This window comes from Cervus elaphus, chromosome 12 (genome assembly GCF_910594005.1).
Source record: "Cervus elaphus chromosome 12, mCerEla1.1, whole genome shotgun sequence".
Taxonomy (NCBI): Eukaryota; Metazoa; Chordata; class Mammalia; order Artiodactyla; family Cervidae; genus Cervus; species Cervus elaphus.
Window position 1 is genome coordinate 20,808,297 of NC_057826.1, and position 16,182 is coordinate 20,824,478.

Here is a 16,182-nt window from a genome sequence, read left to right on the forward strand (position 1 = left end):
AACCTATTATGCACCTATGAGACATGGTGTCCTCCACACAGAATTACATCAAAAAGGTTGGCAGGCACTCTGTCAGCATTACCACTTGACCATGATGGAGACAGTCCCAGTTTCTTAGAAAATGCCCACGGTATCAATCTTTGATAATGATCACTGGTCTCACCTTCTCCCTTGGAGACTTTAGCTGTCTCCCAACTATCCTGTCCTATATGCCAACCTCACAGACATAACTGGAGCCAACCATGGAAAACTTAGGTGACTGGGCCCCTCTGATAAAAGGAAGGGGGTTGTACCTGCCTGGAAACCATTTCTCAGCATGACCCCATACTCATGCAGTTGGAAACTACTCAGGGGAAGAAGGAGTGGAAAGAAGGACTTGAGTGGAAGCAAACATCATCAAACTTGACATTGCCCTTCATTACACACAAAGAAATAGGCCCAAAAGACGGGCACTCTATTCCCAGAGAAATTGTTTTCTTCAGCCCTACCCCTTACTACAAAGGTCCTTCTAGTCAAAGCTATGGTTTTTCCAGTAGTCATGTATGGATGTGAGAGCTGGACAATAAAGAAGGCTGAGCACTTAAGAATTGATGCTTTTGAACTGTGGTGTTGGAGAAGACTCTTGAGACTCCCTTGAACTGCAAGGAGATCCAACCAGTCCATCCTAAAGGAAATCAGTCCCGAATATTCATTAGAAGGACTGATGCTGAAGCTGAAACTCCAATACTTTGGCCACCTGATGGGAAGAAACGTACTCATTTGAAAAGACCCTGATGCTGGGAAAGATTGAAGGTGGGAGGAGAAGGGGACGACAGAGGATGAGATGGTTGGATGGTATCACCGACTCAATGGACATAAGTTTGAGTAAACTCCGGGAGCTGGTAATGGACAGGGGGGTCTGGCATGCTCCAAGAGGTTGCAAAGAGTTGGACATGACTGAGTGACTAAACTGAACTAAAATGAACCATTTACTAGCTGTGAACCAGGACAAGTTACTTCCTCTCTCTTGGCCTTTGACTCTTCATCTGTAAGATAAGGATGACAACACTTATCTCATAGTGTTATGGCGATGCTCAAAGAGAACACATAGCTGATACAGGTAGCTGATAGCTATGATGACAGTGATGATTCTGTCTTTATTGATGATGATCCTTTCTGTTGCATCCTTCTCCAAAGCAATCAAACACGTTAAGCGACATTCTCTAATAGATATGACACATAGGCACTAAAGCCCTTGCCTTCACAGAGTATAGCACAGATAGAGAAATTAATCACTGGTAGGTGAAAAAAGGGCTTCCCAGGTGGCGCCAGTAGTAATGAACCTGACTGCCAATGCAGGAGCCAGAAGAGATGGGGTTTGATCCCTGGGTTGGGAAGATCCCCTGGAGGAGGGCATGGCAATCCACTCCAGTATTCTTGCCTGGAGAATCCCACGGACAGAGGAGCCTGGCAGGCTTCAGTCCATGGGGTCGCAAAGAGTCGGACATGACTGAAGCAATATAGCACACACCAGTGAAAAGAATCACAAAAGCAGTTGCTAAAGGTCAAATGTTTCAGGCAAAATGGACCATATAATTTCAGAGAGAGCTCTCCCTCCTATCTATCCCTTGGTCACCAGATGAGAAGTGAGCCCCCTACTGGGGACTTTTTGCAGGTACCACTTACAGATACCACAGGTACCAAAAGACTTCTCTTTGACTTACCATATTTGCTTAACAGTGAGGAAGGAGTGGAGGAAAGGTCTAAGAAGAAGCTTCCTAATAGATGCTTTTGCTTAAGGTGACAATTACAAATTCTTTCCAGATTAAGGAATTCTCACTATAAGCAGAATCATTGACAGTGAAAAGTGAAAGTCGCTCAGTCGTGTCTAATTCTTTGCCACCCATGGACTATAGGTAGAGTCCATGGAATTCTTCAGGCCAGAATACTGGCGTGGGTAGCCGTTCCCTTCTTCAGGGGATCTTTCCAACCCAGGGATAGAACCCAGGTCTCCCACATTGCAGGTGGATTCTTTACAGTCCCATTTTTCCTACCAATGATGATGATAGTAATAAATACAATTGTAGTTACAATTTATCATGCACTTACTTTTATCACTTAGTCAAGCATTGGTTAAGTACTATACAGACTAACTTAGTTAACCTTACTTACCATCCTTTAAGGGGGAGATTATTCTTCCAGCTGAGCACTGAGGCTTGGTGGGGAGGGAGGGAGGGAGGGAGGGAGGCATGTGACCTCACTGTGTGTTTGACTTCACTTGATTTGACTTTACTTGACTTCAGTAAGTGTTGGAGCCAGAAAGAGAACCCACAATCTGTGTTTTGACCGAGGCCCCTGTTATATCAAAGACTCTGGCCCACAGGATGGGCTCCTTCCCACGCCAGTATCCCAGGTCTCCTCCAGCTTCTGTCAAACAGAGAACCAGACATGGGTCGAGGTACTCAGCAGAGAAAATCAACCAGTGCCATGTGGCTTCACCTCACGATCTAAACCGTTCCATGCACCCCAGTGTCCACAACCTTTAGGACAAAGCTGGCATACTATACAGATAACCAAAAGGAGGGCAAGGACAGCTCACTCATTCACTGATGGTCATCAAAACTCTGCCTGCCAAATGAAAGGGATATATCTTCAGTTCACAGTCCTTGCTATTTATCAGGAAAAGATGATATGGCTAATTCAATAACCAGGCAGAAATATGCCAAGTGCCATTTCTCAGAATGAAGTCTGAGGCTGAAAGAAGAATTAAGTCCCCCCGGTAGAGAAATAAATTGGGTCTGTTAATAACACACTGATGGACATCTAGTTTCTGTTGATGGTAAATGAACTTAATCAACTTTGGTCTTTGCTGATGATAAATGAACTCTATAATCTGATCACTCTTCAGAAATTATTGCCTTTCTATAAGGACTCCGGTTTCCCTGGTGTCCCAGCGCTAAAGAATCTGACTGCCAATGCAGGAGACGTGAGTTTGATCCCTGGGTCAGGAAGAGCTCTTGGAGAAGGAAATGGCAACCCATGCCGGTATGCTTGCCTGAGAAACCCCACGGACAGAGGAGCCTGGTGGGCTGCAGTCCAGGGGTTCGCAAAAGAGTGGGCACAACTCAGAAGCTAAACAACAATGACAAGGGTTCAACCAGTACTAAAACCTGGGCACTTACAAGATCTTGAAAGATCAGATGAGAAAAGACGTGATTGTAGGCAGTTAGTTAGAGCCTTAAAAACACATCGATCTAAGGTTCTTAAGGTTTGAAGTCCAACTTCTCTATGCCCAGCCATTCTTCTTCCAAATTCTTATGCATTGCACATAGAAAGTCAATTAAAATATTAAAACATACCATCAAACTATTTTTTTTAGCTAAAAGGATTGACTACTTATAAAAGATGATCCCTGAGTCCTAACTGAAGACAAAGTTGGAAGAGATTAACTCATCTCATCTCCTCATTTTACAGCTGTGGAAGAAACTGAAGGCCGAAACGGTGAAATGACTTGCCCAGCCCCACACAGGGACAGTCATGGAGAAACCATGTGGCACCCATGGATAGACCAGGCATGCACATAATCCAAGGCAATTTACCTGAATTTCTTATGTTGGTGTTGTTCAGTTTGGAGTCCTTGATTACCAAGTGTTTAATCCAGAGAGTGGGAGCTGTGATTTCTGGGGAAAAAAAAAAAAGAAGAGGAGAGAAAATAAAGTCTGGGCAACAGAGAGTATGAAACTTGGGATGTAATACTCCAGACTTTTTAAAAGCCTGAGGCACCAAAGATAGAGCCATCTCCCTCATCCCATGTCCACCTCATCCCAACACCCTCTTGCTTCCTCTCTATGGAAGCTCCTCTCCATCAGCTCAGAGGAGCCAGCCAGGGCCTCTTGTGCTGGGAGGCAGAGTGGTCAGAGTCCAGAGGCATTGAGCCACTCCATCCAGGAATAAAAATATTATCCCAGGAGGTAAGGAAAATGGGCCAAGCCAAGTCTCTCTCAGCTGCTTCCCTGGAAGAAGATTTAAAGGAAATAAATCAACAAACCAATGCCAAAAAAACCACAGAGACCATTTTGGAAGAAACAGCTGAGCCACAGCAGATTTTAGCTTGCTGAAACTCTGCTCCACATGGGAAAGAAAGTAATGGGTCTAATGTGTGTTTCAATCTCTTTTCAAATGGTTTCTCATCAAACAGAGGCTGAATTCTTCATCTAGAGAGCTCCAGGAGGCCACCAGGCTCTCCAGGGCTGAGGTCACTCAGTGGACAGGTGCTGTGGAAATTTGAGGATGCCCCTGAGCACTGGAGATGAGACCTTTCATGAGGACGTTGGAAAGGTCTTCCAAGTTGACGTGGTCTCCATTTCCTATCCAGACTGCACAGAGTCCAGGGTCCCAGACTCGCCAATGATCTAGGACATTTGTGGATCACAGAAACATTTGAACTTTTAGGCATGAACACACATGTGTTCCACTCCATGGCCAGCTGCAAAGGCTATCTTCTGTTTCTGTCTAGAGCTGAGCCTGGGCTAGGGCTATCCTGAGCCAACAGTTCCAACAAGTGGCATCACTTCTTTTTGTTCCTCTGTCTCACTGTCCAGTTTTAGGATCCCAGCTGAAAGCTGCTAAAAGGTTGTTGAATATTGCACTGAGTGCCACATCTCAGGCTTTCTAGAAACTGCACTCTGCCAAGCTTCCTGCTCCCCGTCATGGGAACCTGGAGTATTTAGCACAGCACACTGAAGGATGTAGGCCCCGAGCAGCTCAAACTTAAACTGAAGCCAGCCTTCTGCACCCAAGTTCCAGCTGTCCGCTCCTCAGACCTCCAGAGATACCCAGCCTGTTTTGCCACCAACCACCACTATTTCTCTTGATCTAGAATTTCTCTTCCCCCAATGTCTTGACTCAACTCTCACGGTCCCTACAAGTCAGCCAAACCAACTCCATGCACCAGTCTCTTTCCTGTGACTTTCCTCATTACACTCACTCCATGCGCCAGTCTCTTTCCTGTGACTTTCCTCATTACACTCTGTTTCCACCATACTCCCTTCTTTGTCTCTGCCTGGAACACCCTGATTCTTCCCTCACATTTTCAGATCCAGCTCAAGTTCCCTCTCTTCACAGAATCTTTTCCCAGACCACTGTGATCTCTTTCTTCTGGAATGTCTATCACAGAAGAAATAAAACTGAGGCCATGTAGCTTCATACATAAATTCTCCAATAGTTGCCACTCTGTTGAGAGCAAAGGCTTTCATCTAATCTATTTCTCCTTCGTCCCCCATAGGCCTCGCACAATGCCAGGCACACAGCGCTACAAGGACTTGTAAGAGCTGACTCATTTAGAAGGATGATGCTGCCGGCCTGTCTTACTCAGCCATGGCTCCTCGGTCTTGGCAGTTTGCAAGGTCCATCCAGGCTGTGTTATTGTTGGATGTTAGCGGCCAGGCAGGAAGCCTGGCGAGAACAGAGGGCCTTTCCACAAGTGGAGGGTGTACTAGTTCCTGGGAGGGTTTGCATTTTTTAAAAACGTTAAAAACAGCCCAGCTTAAACCGGGAAAAATTGAAATTAAAAAAGGAAAAAAAAATAATAGTAAAGCTTAAACAAACATCCGAAGGAAAGAACCTTCCCAAATCTTAAGTAATACAGGAGCTTACCGTCTCCATCGAACACCGGCTGGGTCTCCATCGTGGGTGTCGGCTTAGACCCGTCATCTGAATTGAGGGTTAAAAAGAATCGAAAGGAGACTACCATTATTGAGGTAAATACTATCTACTCTCCAGCACTGTTGAATGGTTGGGGTTTGCACATGGCCCGGCCAAGTCCCAAGGAACAGATTAAAGAAAAAGAAAAGAAAGAAGAAAAGAGCAAGAAAGAAAAGAGCGTCAGAGAAGAGACACCAACAGTAAGACAAATCTAGGTGCATGCTCGCCATTCCAGGGAAGGTTCCCAAGTCATCATGGCTCTGGAGGACCCCGTCTCATGACTCTGCAGCAGCACGACTCTGTCAGCCCTTGCTCTTTCCCCAGGAAAGCTGGGAGTGCTGTCTTCCCAGGAGCCCTTAGCTCTGGCCAGGCACATTGGGAGATGCCAGCACACTTATGGCATCAAGTGATGTCCCCAGCTCCTTCCTGCCCTCTTGTGCAAGGTACCAACCCAGTACCCTTCTAGTGGCCTTCACTGAAGAGTTTGAAGAAAACCAAAGACCATGGCACCATTCCCTCCCAAACCCCTAGCTATTTTTTCCGTCCTCATCTAAAAACGAAGTGAGGGTAAGAAGGACCATTCTCTTTCCAGCATGCTGAACTGAAAAGAATTAGGAATCCTTAGAACACTTTTAACTGTGAAACCAATTTCCAAGGAGAGATGGAGGCAGACAAAATGAGAGGGAACATGAGTAATTGCACTCTGGATTTCCTTTGAAATTTCTAACACAGATGCTAGGAGCAGAGTTCTCAGTAACAAAGTCCTAACGCTTATGGTCATAGTAGTGTTGGCAGCTCTGTCTGCAGACCAAGAACCTCTACAGGTCAGAGTGAGTGCAGACTTTATCTACCTTTCAGGACTTTGAATTATGTTCACCAAGATCCCCAAACCTTAATTTTGAACAGTGTTTCTCAACTTTTGCTTTATTATTGTCTATCTAAGGAGCATTTTTAGGCATTTTCTCCTTAACTAGTTTCCTAATGAAATTTTAATAACAAAGATACACTGTATCTCTGTATGCTCTGCATATTTATGTACCATATGTATGTCTATACTTTATAAGTAAAAAGAGAAAGGGTTCTCTTGTGCCCCCAAAACCAATTTTCACCTCTTTGTTGAAAGCTAGGAGCAGGTAGCTTTACTTACATTGAGAATGCACAGACCCAAGATTTTTCTGTTTTCTCCCTCAGCAAGGGGAAGGAACATGAGCACTGTGGTCTCAGACACTGTGGTTACACAATCCCTTCTTCCGAGACCCCCAGCAACCTTTGGGGACTAAACACTATATTCTCCAAGCATTAACTATTAATGGAGAATACAAGTTCTCATATCGTCTGCAAGGCCAGTCAGGTCATCAGTAATAACAACCTCCACCATTTGGAGCTCCCAAATGGCAGACTTCCCTGCATCTTATCAGGGGAAGGAGAAAGAACACAGAGGGCTGATCCCTTTTTTTACACCAACACCCCAGCCCTGGGATCTTAAGATTCAATAGCTATGGAGATCCTGACCCTTGCTGGAGGCGGAGGCCAGCAATCTGACAGTTGTGTGACACCTGACCCTGCGTGTCATGTGCCGACGTAAGACCCAACTCCCACAGGGGCCAGGGTGATCCCGAACAAGCCGACAGTCATCCCCGGACATGAGATGTGTCAGGAGGAGAGGAATAATGAAGCTGAATATCTTATTTGCCTCAAACTGGAGTCCTGATCAGTCATCTTTTGACACCAAACTGCACATTTGATCTGGAAGTCATTGAGGGAGAATAAACACAGTGCAAAAACACACAATGTCATTTTTTAAAATAGCATCACTTCCCCGACTCTATTAACACCCCTTTCCGTTGAATTCAATGACCCACTGAATGAAGTCTTTTGGCAGCTGCGATGCACATTTGGTTGCTCCTGCCGGATGCAGGGTTCACAGTCTGAATAGCCCAGCACAGCGTGCTCAGCCCCTCCACACAGGGTGGCTTCCTTTCAGGGGTCTTAAAGGTAACAAAGGGAAAGTGAGAAATCAGACATTCTCAGAGGGACAATGGTGACAAGCCAAGTGCAAAATGGCTTATGTGATATCTTGATATTCAATTAAAATCATCCCATACTCCAAGAGCTATCTCCCTCACTCTCTGGAGCAGGAAGACAGAAAATACTCTGTTTATCTCTCCCATCACTGACAGGAGAGGCTGGGACGGCCCATCTGGTCCAGCAATCAGCAAAGAAGTCTGCTGCTCAAGGAGAGGAAGGAGGGCTTCCAGTCTCCCCCCGCCCCGGGGAAGTCGAGGACCTCCACGATTGCCCAGATGCAGGTTCAGAAGCCCACAGAGCGTGAAGCCACGTGTAGGGAGCGAATCTTCCTGCAGGGAAGGGTCACCGAGGGTGAAGACATACAGCTGCACTGCCACCACGGAGGCCCTAGCTGGAAACCTTTATGAAGTGAGAAAAGACAAGGTGCCCTGCTGCCAGGAGAACCACCTGTGAAATCCAGCATGCCCCAAGGATGGGGAGCCAAGCCAAAGCCAACAGGACCCTCTGACCATCACCTCCGGGCACCTGGGCACCTGGCGTCCAACCCAGCAAACAAGCGCACCCTTCTCTCAAACATAGGTCCAAGGCCTGGGTCCAAGGTCCACATCAAGCCTGCTTCCTGGCAAGCCCTGGGGCAACACCAGGCCCCACACTGGGCCCCGTGGAGAGAGAAAAGGTTCTAAACGTACTCCTGGCCTCCCAGTTTCCAGTGGGGTCACTGTGCAGACCCCAGCTTTACATCCACTAAGTTGGATAAACTGAACCCTTCGCTTTCTTCTCTGGGCAGTGATACCCTCTTCTAAAAGTGAAGGATAACTGCATCCTAGCCTCAGGACACTGTGGCTATAAAAGACTCTTACAGGCCTCTTAAAGAAGGCATTAAATCATCTAGTGTTAAATCATCTTCTCCAACTGCTTACTTTCAAAACTGGATTTGCAGCATGAAAATTCGACAGTTTTTAAAATAAAAAATCAAGTAAACCTTACAACTCAATAAGAGGACAAACAGCCTGATTTTAAAATGGGTAAAATATTTCAATAGACATTTCCAAGATGCACGGACAGCTAATAAATACCCAAAAAGACGTTCAATAGCATTAACTGTTAGGAAACCACAAATTAAAACCATGATGAGATACCACCATGTACCTACTAGAACACCTAAAAATTTTTAAAAAGACACTATCAAGTGACAAGGATACGGAGGAGCTCAAATCCTCATTCATTCTTCATGGGAATGTAAAATTGGGTAGCCACATTGGAAAAGAGTCTGACAATTTCTTCAAAAATTAAACATAAACTTACCAGTCAATCTTGAAATTTTACTCCTGGGAATCTATCCAAGAAAAATAAAGACATATCCGCCCAAAGACATATATACACATATTCATAGCAGCATTATTCATTAATAACCTCAAACTGGAAATAATTCAGATGTTCTTCTATTGGTGAAGAGGTAACCAAATTGTGATACATTTATACAATGGAGTATTATTTAGCAATTAAAAGGAATGAATTACTGATACATGTAATAATATAGCTGAACTTCAAAAATATTACACTACATAAAAGAAGCCATGCACAAATACTACATATGGTATGACCCCATTATATAAAATGCTTAGTAAAGGTAAATCTATTATAGAGACAGAAAGCAGATACATGGTTGCCTGAAGGACAGAGTCAATATAACTATAAATGGGTACAAGGTTTCTTTGGGAAGTGATGGAAATGGTCTCTAGTAATAGCTGTACTTCTCTACAGATGTACTAAATTCACTGAATTGTACATTTTACAATGGGTAAGTTTTATGGTGTGTAATTATACCTTAATAAAGGTTTTAAAACAAAGGAGGGACAGAGCACCCAAGACGTCACAGATACATCATCAGGAGGCAGTGGCTAGATTATTCAAGCGGTCCTTAATTTGGGGGGAGACTCTTCCACAGAGCTTAAAGAAAAATACATCTGAATCTCAGTTTACACATATGCACATGATGATTTCATGTGTGTGTATGTTCACTCTTGGTGATTCTTACAGACCTGCAATAGTAAGACTTTATTTTTTGTTGATGCCATAATACTCCTCCAGATGGAGAAGAAGATAGAATACTGAAAAAAAAAAACCCAATTCAAAGATGATCATTTCCCTTGCAGGGAGAAAAGGTAAATTTGGAAACATTAAAGAAAAATAGGGGTTTCACAGGTGGCCCTGGTGATAGAGAACCCTCCTGCCAACGCAGGAGACATAAGAGACAAGGGTTTGAACCCTGGGTCGGGAAGATCCCCTGGAGGAGGGCATGGCAACCCACTCCAGTATTCTTGCCTGGAGAATCCCATGGACGTGTGTAGATAGAAACATAACATTCATTATTCTAAATGACATAGTCCTGAGATTGGGCACAGAAATAAAGAAATCCTAAGGCTGACTTAGGGTGTTGTGAAGAGCCGACTCATTGGAAAAGACCTTGACGCTGGGAAAGACTGAAGGCAAAAGGAGAAGGGGGCAGCAGAGGAACAGGATTAGATGGCATCACCGACTCAATGGACATGAATCTGAGCAAACTCCCGGAGATAGGGAAGGACAGGGGAGCCTGGCGTGCTGCAGTCCATGGGGGTCGCAAAGAGTCGGACACAACTGAGCAGTTGAACAACAACAGCCAGAGAAAAATAAGCCAAACCTGAGAAAATTTCTCAAGGATGACGTCAAGATCAAGAATAATACGTGTTAGCACATTTTGTAACACTCAGAGTTCCTAGCAGGTTGCTTTCTTCATCTATTCTTGCCACTGGCCAGGCCAGAGGAAGTCACCAGGCAGATAAAAAGAGGTTGAGCTTCAACACAAGGAAGTGATTTGTTCAAGACCCCAGAGGCAGTGAGCAAGCGGTGCTGGCAACTGCTCAGGCCCGGAGCAGGCATCTGGCCTCCCCCAAATTCCCCAGCCCCCCAACCACGCCTCCCCTTGCAGGTGCAGCCCCAGAGAGCCGCAGCCCGCGCACGGACCCTGTAAGTCCATCCAGACAGTGGGTTTGTGTGGCCACACAATTCCCTGCCCTGCGAGAAGGCCTGGCCCACGCACAGACAGCTGGAAGTCACTTCGACCCCCAATGACACTGTTCAAAGCCCCCTCTGTTTGGCTTTTTGATTCCTGATTGACATTCGCTGGCGAGTGGAGATAAATGCCGCGCTGAGGACAATGTTGACCCGCTCTGACTATTCGCAAGGAAAGACTTTTCAGAATAACAAACAAAACAAAACAAAACCCCCAAAACATTGGTGTGCTTAAGGGACTGAATAGAGCCCAAGAGGTCCAAGGAGGCAGGGCCGGGCCTTTCAAGGGGCTGGCAAGTCCATTGAGGAGTTAATTGTTTGGGTGTACAATGAGTTTATTCTGACCACATACAAAGAGCTTTCTCTTCCAGGTCCTTCAAAAGCAAATGTGTCAAAGGGGCCAGAGGAGGAATCTGTATTAATGGCATCTCTTGGGGTCTTGAGACTGAGGAGCCTTGGAGAATGAGAGAAAAAGAAACCACCACCCCCATCCTGAGATTCGGAAAGTCTCTCAATGATCCCAAGTCCCCTTCGATTCTTGGGTTCTGCCCAAACCCTGGTCCATCACTGGTCACCCTCCCTCTTGGATTCATTCAGGCTGCAAGACATGGAGATAAACTTCAGCCCAATAGAAATGTTGGAAGGTTCTTGCTATTGAAGGGACTACATTTATTCCAGAGCCATCATCCCCCTCAGCATGTGATTCAGACCCAGTGTGAAAGTCGAGACAACTTATTCCAGGCATCACAGGGAGACAACAGTGCCTGTTTACAGAAATGTCCCTTAAGAACCTGGCCCGAATCATACCAGGGGGAGGATGGAATTGTTAGTTAACCTCAACATTTCCTGAGGTCCCATGACCAACGAGGCTCAGAAATGTCCAACGAGGCTCAGCTGAGAGCTGTCCCGATTCTGACCTTTGAGAACAGAAGTTATCTGAGTACTTCAGATCCTTTCCAGAGTGAGAGATCAATGCTCTACATTCTGCCTACCCATCTGCACCTTCCTTCCCAATACAATTGAAAGCAAGCTTAAAACTGTCTTTTTGCAAGCAGTTACCAACATCGTCAAGCTCCACATTTTCTTGAGTAAGAACAGAAACAAAGGGTTGGTGAAAAGGGTAGACCAGAGATGGAAGAAGAGGGTGGTGAGAGGGGTGAGGCGTGGGGGGTTGGTGACACTGGCAGCAACAGAGTTGGTTCAGAGCTGGGTTCGCACAGAGACTGGGCTAATCTTTTAGACTAGAAATGACTTTGCAACAGGTAATTGTAAACAGAGAGGTCCTATGTACCCTTCATCCAGTTTCCTCCAATGTAGCATCTTTACAGTTAATATAATCATATAGACAACATCATAATAGTATAATATCAAAATCAGGAAATTTTGATATTGCTATAATCCAGGGACCTTATTCACATCCCACCAGTTTTGCATGTACTTGTTTCTGAGTGTCTGGTTGGGTGGGCAGTGTGTAGCTCTATGCGATTTTATCCATGTGCAGATTCATGTAACCACCTGCCACGATCAAAATATAGAACTAGTCCATCACTACAAAGATATCCCATGTGCTACCCTTTTATAATCACACTTCCCCTTCTCCACCTCATCCTTCACCCCTGGTAACCACTAACCCTTTCTCCATCTCTATAATTTTGTCATTTTCAGAATGTTATATAAATGGAATCACGCAGTGGACGATTTCTGGAGGTTGGACTTTTCCACTCTGCATAATGCCCTTGAAATCCATCCAGCTGTTGCTGCATGTGTCAACAGAGTGTTCCTTTACGTTACTGAGTAGTATTCCATGGAATGGATGCACCTCAGTTTGTTTCACCCATTGAAGGACATTTGGGTTGTTTTCACCCTTGGTTATTACAGATAAAGCTGCTGTGACTACTTGTGTACTGGTTTTTCTGTGGACATAAGTTTTCATTTCTCTGGAATAAATAATCAGGAGTGCAATCACTAGATTATATATGGTAAGCATATGTTTTGTTGTTTACTTTTTTAGGAAACTTCCAAAGTACCTTCCAGAGTGGCTATATCATTTTACATTCTTACCAACAATTTATGAAAGATCCAGTTCCTCTGCAGTGACATTTGGTATTGTCACTATTTTAGCTCTTCTGATAGGTGTGTAGTGATATCTGATCATGTTCTTAATTTGCACTTTAAAATTTTTGATCAAAGTATAGCTGTTTTACAATATCTTGTAAGGTTTGGGTGCACAGCACAGCAATTCAGTTATGCATATATATGCATATTCTTCCTCAGATTCTTTTCCCTTATAGATTTCTCAGATTCTTTTCCCAGTATTATTACATAATACTGAGTCTAGTTCCCTGTGCTATGCAGTAGTTCCTTGCTGGTTAATTTGCACTTTTTATAAGTAATGACGTTGAACATCTTTTTGTGTGTTCATTTGCCTTCTGCATATGTGCTTAGGTGAAAAGCTCATTCATGTATTTTGTTCATTTTTAAATTAAATTGTTTTTCCACTGTTAGGTTTTTTAGCATTCTTTATATGTTCATACGTCCTCTGTCAGATAGGTGGTCTGTAAGTATTTTCTCCAAGTCTGCAGTTTTTAATTTCCTTAACAAGATATTTTGAAAGCAAGTTTTCAATTTTGGTTAAGTCCAACTTGTCAATTTAAAAAATTTTTGAATCACATGTTTGGTATTCTAAAACACTAAAGCTCAAGGTTCACCTACCTATAAGTTCTAAAAATTTTCTCCTACGATTTCTTGTAAAAGTTTTAATAGCTTTAGATTTTACATTTAAGCCCAAGATCCATTTTGAGTTAATTTTTGTATGAGGTGTGAGGTTTAGGCTGAAGGTCTTGGGGAGTTGTTTTTGTTTTTGTCTACTGGGTGCCCAATTGCTACAGCACTATTTGTTGAAAGGACTATCTTTACTCCACTGAATTCCTTTTGCACGTTTCAAAAATCAGTTTGCTGAGCTTGTGTAGGTCTGTTTCTGGGTTCTCGGTTCTGTTCTGTTGATCCCTGGGTCAACAGACAGTGAAAATACTCTGTATGATACTATAATGGTGGATACACACATAGACTACATGTGTGTCTATTCCCACAGAGTATACAACACCAAGAGTGAATCCTAATATAAACTGTGAACTTCGGGTGTTAATGATGTGTCAATTTAGGTTCATCAGCTGTAACAAAGGTACCCACTCTGGTGGGGGGTGTTGATGGTGGAGAAGGTGACACATGTGTGGGGACAGGGGGCATATAGAAAATTTCTGGACCTTCCTCTTAATTTTGCTGTGAACCTAAAACTACTCTTAAAAAACTAAGTCAAAAATGAATTTAAAAAGAATAAAATAGACATTTAAAAATATGGAGTCATCACATTTGTTTAGATGACCAAAGGAAAGCATGGATTGAAAATTCATAAAGGGTCAAGAAGGGAGTAAAATATTAAAGATCTCTTGGTTTAAAAAAAAGATAACATACAGTGATTCCTCTCACTTTCTTTTTAAAAATTGTTTCAGCTACTCTAGTACCATTGCCTTCTCTGGGAGATAGTAAGGGACAGGGAAGCCTGGCGTGCTGCAGCCCATTGGATGGGGAAGAGTCGGGACACAACTTGAGGACTAAACAACACCACCATTGTCTTTCCACATAAATTTTAGAATAAGCAGCCCTTGAACCTCATGGCTTTCCTTCAACAGGTGCAACAGGATGGACAGTGACAACTCCTTGGCCTTGACCACAGGAGCTACGTGGCACTTAGGGCTGAAGAAGTGGTTCAGATGTGGCCCCAAGGCCTGTCCACCCACAGGCTGAAATCCCTGCCTCCCTCCAGCTTGCTGGGCCACATTTGGAACTGAACTCATTCAGCCAAGAAACTTATCTTCAGTGGCCAGACAAGCTTGGAGCCGTCCCCTAGACTTCGGGAGCCTCACAAAGGTAACAGGCAGAAGAATCAAGAACTTGCCACTGGACCATGCTTATCCCAGGCAGCCTCCTTCAAGGGTCTCTCCTTAGAGGCTCTAACCCTGGGGGCTACTGGCCAGGGCATTTGGAGGAGCCACCTGCCATCCCTCCCCTGCTTCCCAGTATCCCAGCATCTAGAAGTCTGTGCTCCTCTGGGAGGCTTCCCCTCCATGACGATGTCTTCGACAAGAAGAGGCTAAGACCATCAGAGTGTGAGCTCCACGAGCTGAGGGCCCTTACATTTCACCCGTCACTGGGTCCTCAGGGACTGTAATAAAGCTGGCACTGAAGTCTCAGTGAATATTTGTTGAATGAAAGAACAAAACAGCCAAGTATAAAACACCAGTGGTCACTAACAACACTGGGGGACTCGTCAGAATCCACGGCTAGAGGGCATTTCCAGATCACAAACCCCATTTCCTCTCCACTCCTTGGAAATCAGGTATCCTCCATTCATAAACTTTCTCTTGGAGACCACAGAATAGGGGCTGAGATGCAGGGCGGGCAGTTGAGTAGATGGAGTTACTCCCTGCTGGGGGAGTAATGAACAGTGGGTAGTGGGAGATGAGGGGCACACGTGAACACTCAAGCACACTCGTGCACACCCCTTCTGCAACTGATCTCTTTGAAGCTGATATACTGATATGCCAGGCTGGGTCAGGGTGGCTCTGACAACAGACAGCAGCAGCAACCTGCATGCAGAGGGGGAAAGAGCTGCATCTCATGGGCCTGGAGCTACTTAGGTGCAGTTTGTAGCAGGTACGCATCAGAATGAATGGTTCTCCACAGGGAAATCCAATGTGAGCCGAGGTCAACACATAGAGGTCATCAGTTGCCCATCTCCATTCAAATCCAGCCCAGGCTGGAAGGTAATCAGACTTAAGCCATCTGGTGGCAAGGCTGACTGATCACCTATGGATCTGGCCACCTTCTCTGGGCTGAGAGAAGAGAAAAAAGAGGTGGCTGGGAAGAGGTGAAAGACATGTGAACGGGGTGACATTCTGTGTATAGGATGCTCTGAGACGGCTGGCTCTGTACACCTCAACCAGGTTCGAGGCAATGCAAGAAAATCCCTTCAGGTGTACTTAACCCCCATGAGGGCGGAGGCTAGAGACCACACGAGCCCCTTCATCTGGGAGACCTACCATCCATCACCCCTGCCCTAAGTACATCCCTCAGCCCTGAGGGGAAGTGCTGTTAGCTCCACCATTTGAGTGACAAAGGTCAGGCTGGCATCAACTTGTAGACCAAACACCGTGAGAGATCCTCAAAACTGAGACCCAGAGACGGACTCTGAAAAAATAACTATGACTCATTCTTCACTTGGAACACATACTATGGAGCAGTCAGTGGAGGGGCAGTGAGGTGGAGGGGGGTGCACAATAAAAGAAGTCTCTATGAGTTGAATTTTGGAAGTTCCGCTTCTCTCCAAGACTGGCTTGCCAAATACAGGAGCACGTGAAGAAA

At 44.8% G+C, this 16,182-nt stretch overlaps 1 protein-coding gene across 4 annotated transcripts in view; it reads right to left on the bottom strand.

Annotated features, from left to right (window-relative positions):
• The window catches only part of SMOC1 (SPARC related modular calcium binding 1), a 141,382-nt gene that overhangs the window by 33,432 nt on the left and 91,768 nt on the right, over positions 1–16,182 (bottom strand). For 2 of the 4 annotated variants that reach the window (XM_043921054.1, XM_043921053.1), the window contains exons 6-7: positions 5,635–5,691; positions 3,579–3,659 (exon numbers count right to left, since the gene is read on the bottom strand). In XM_043921054.1, the coding sequence (XP_043776989.1) occupies positions 3,579–3,659; positions 5,635–5,691 (138 nt within the window). Of the gene's footprint in view, positions 1–3,578; positions 3,660–5,634; positions 5,725–16,182 lie in introns of all 4 variants that reach the window. The other 2 variants (XM_043921052.1, XM_043921051.1) reach the window with 1 other exon arrangement.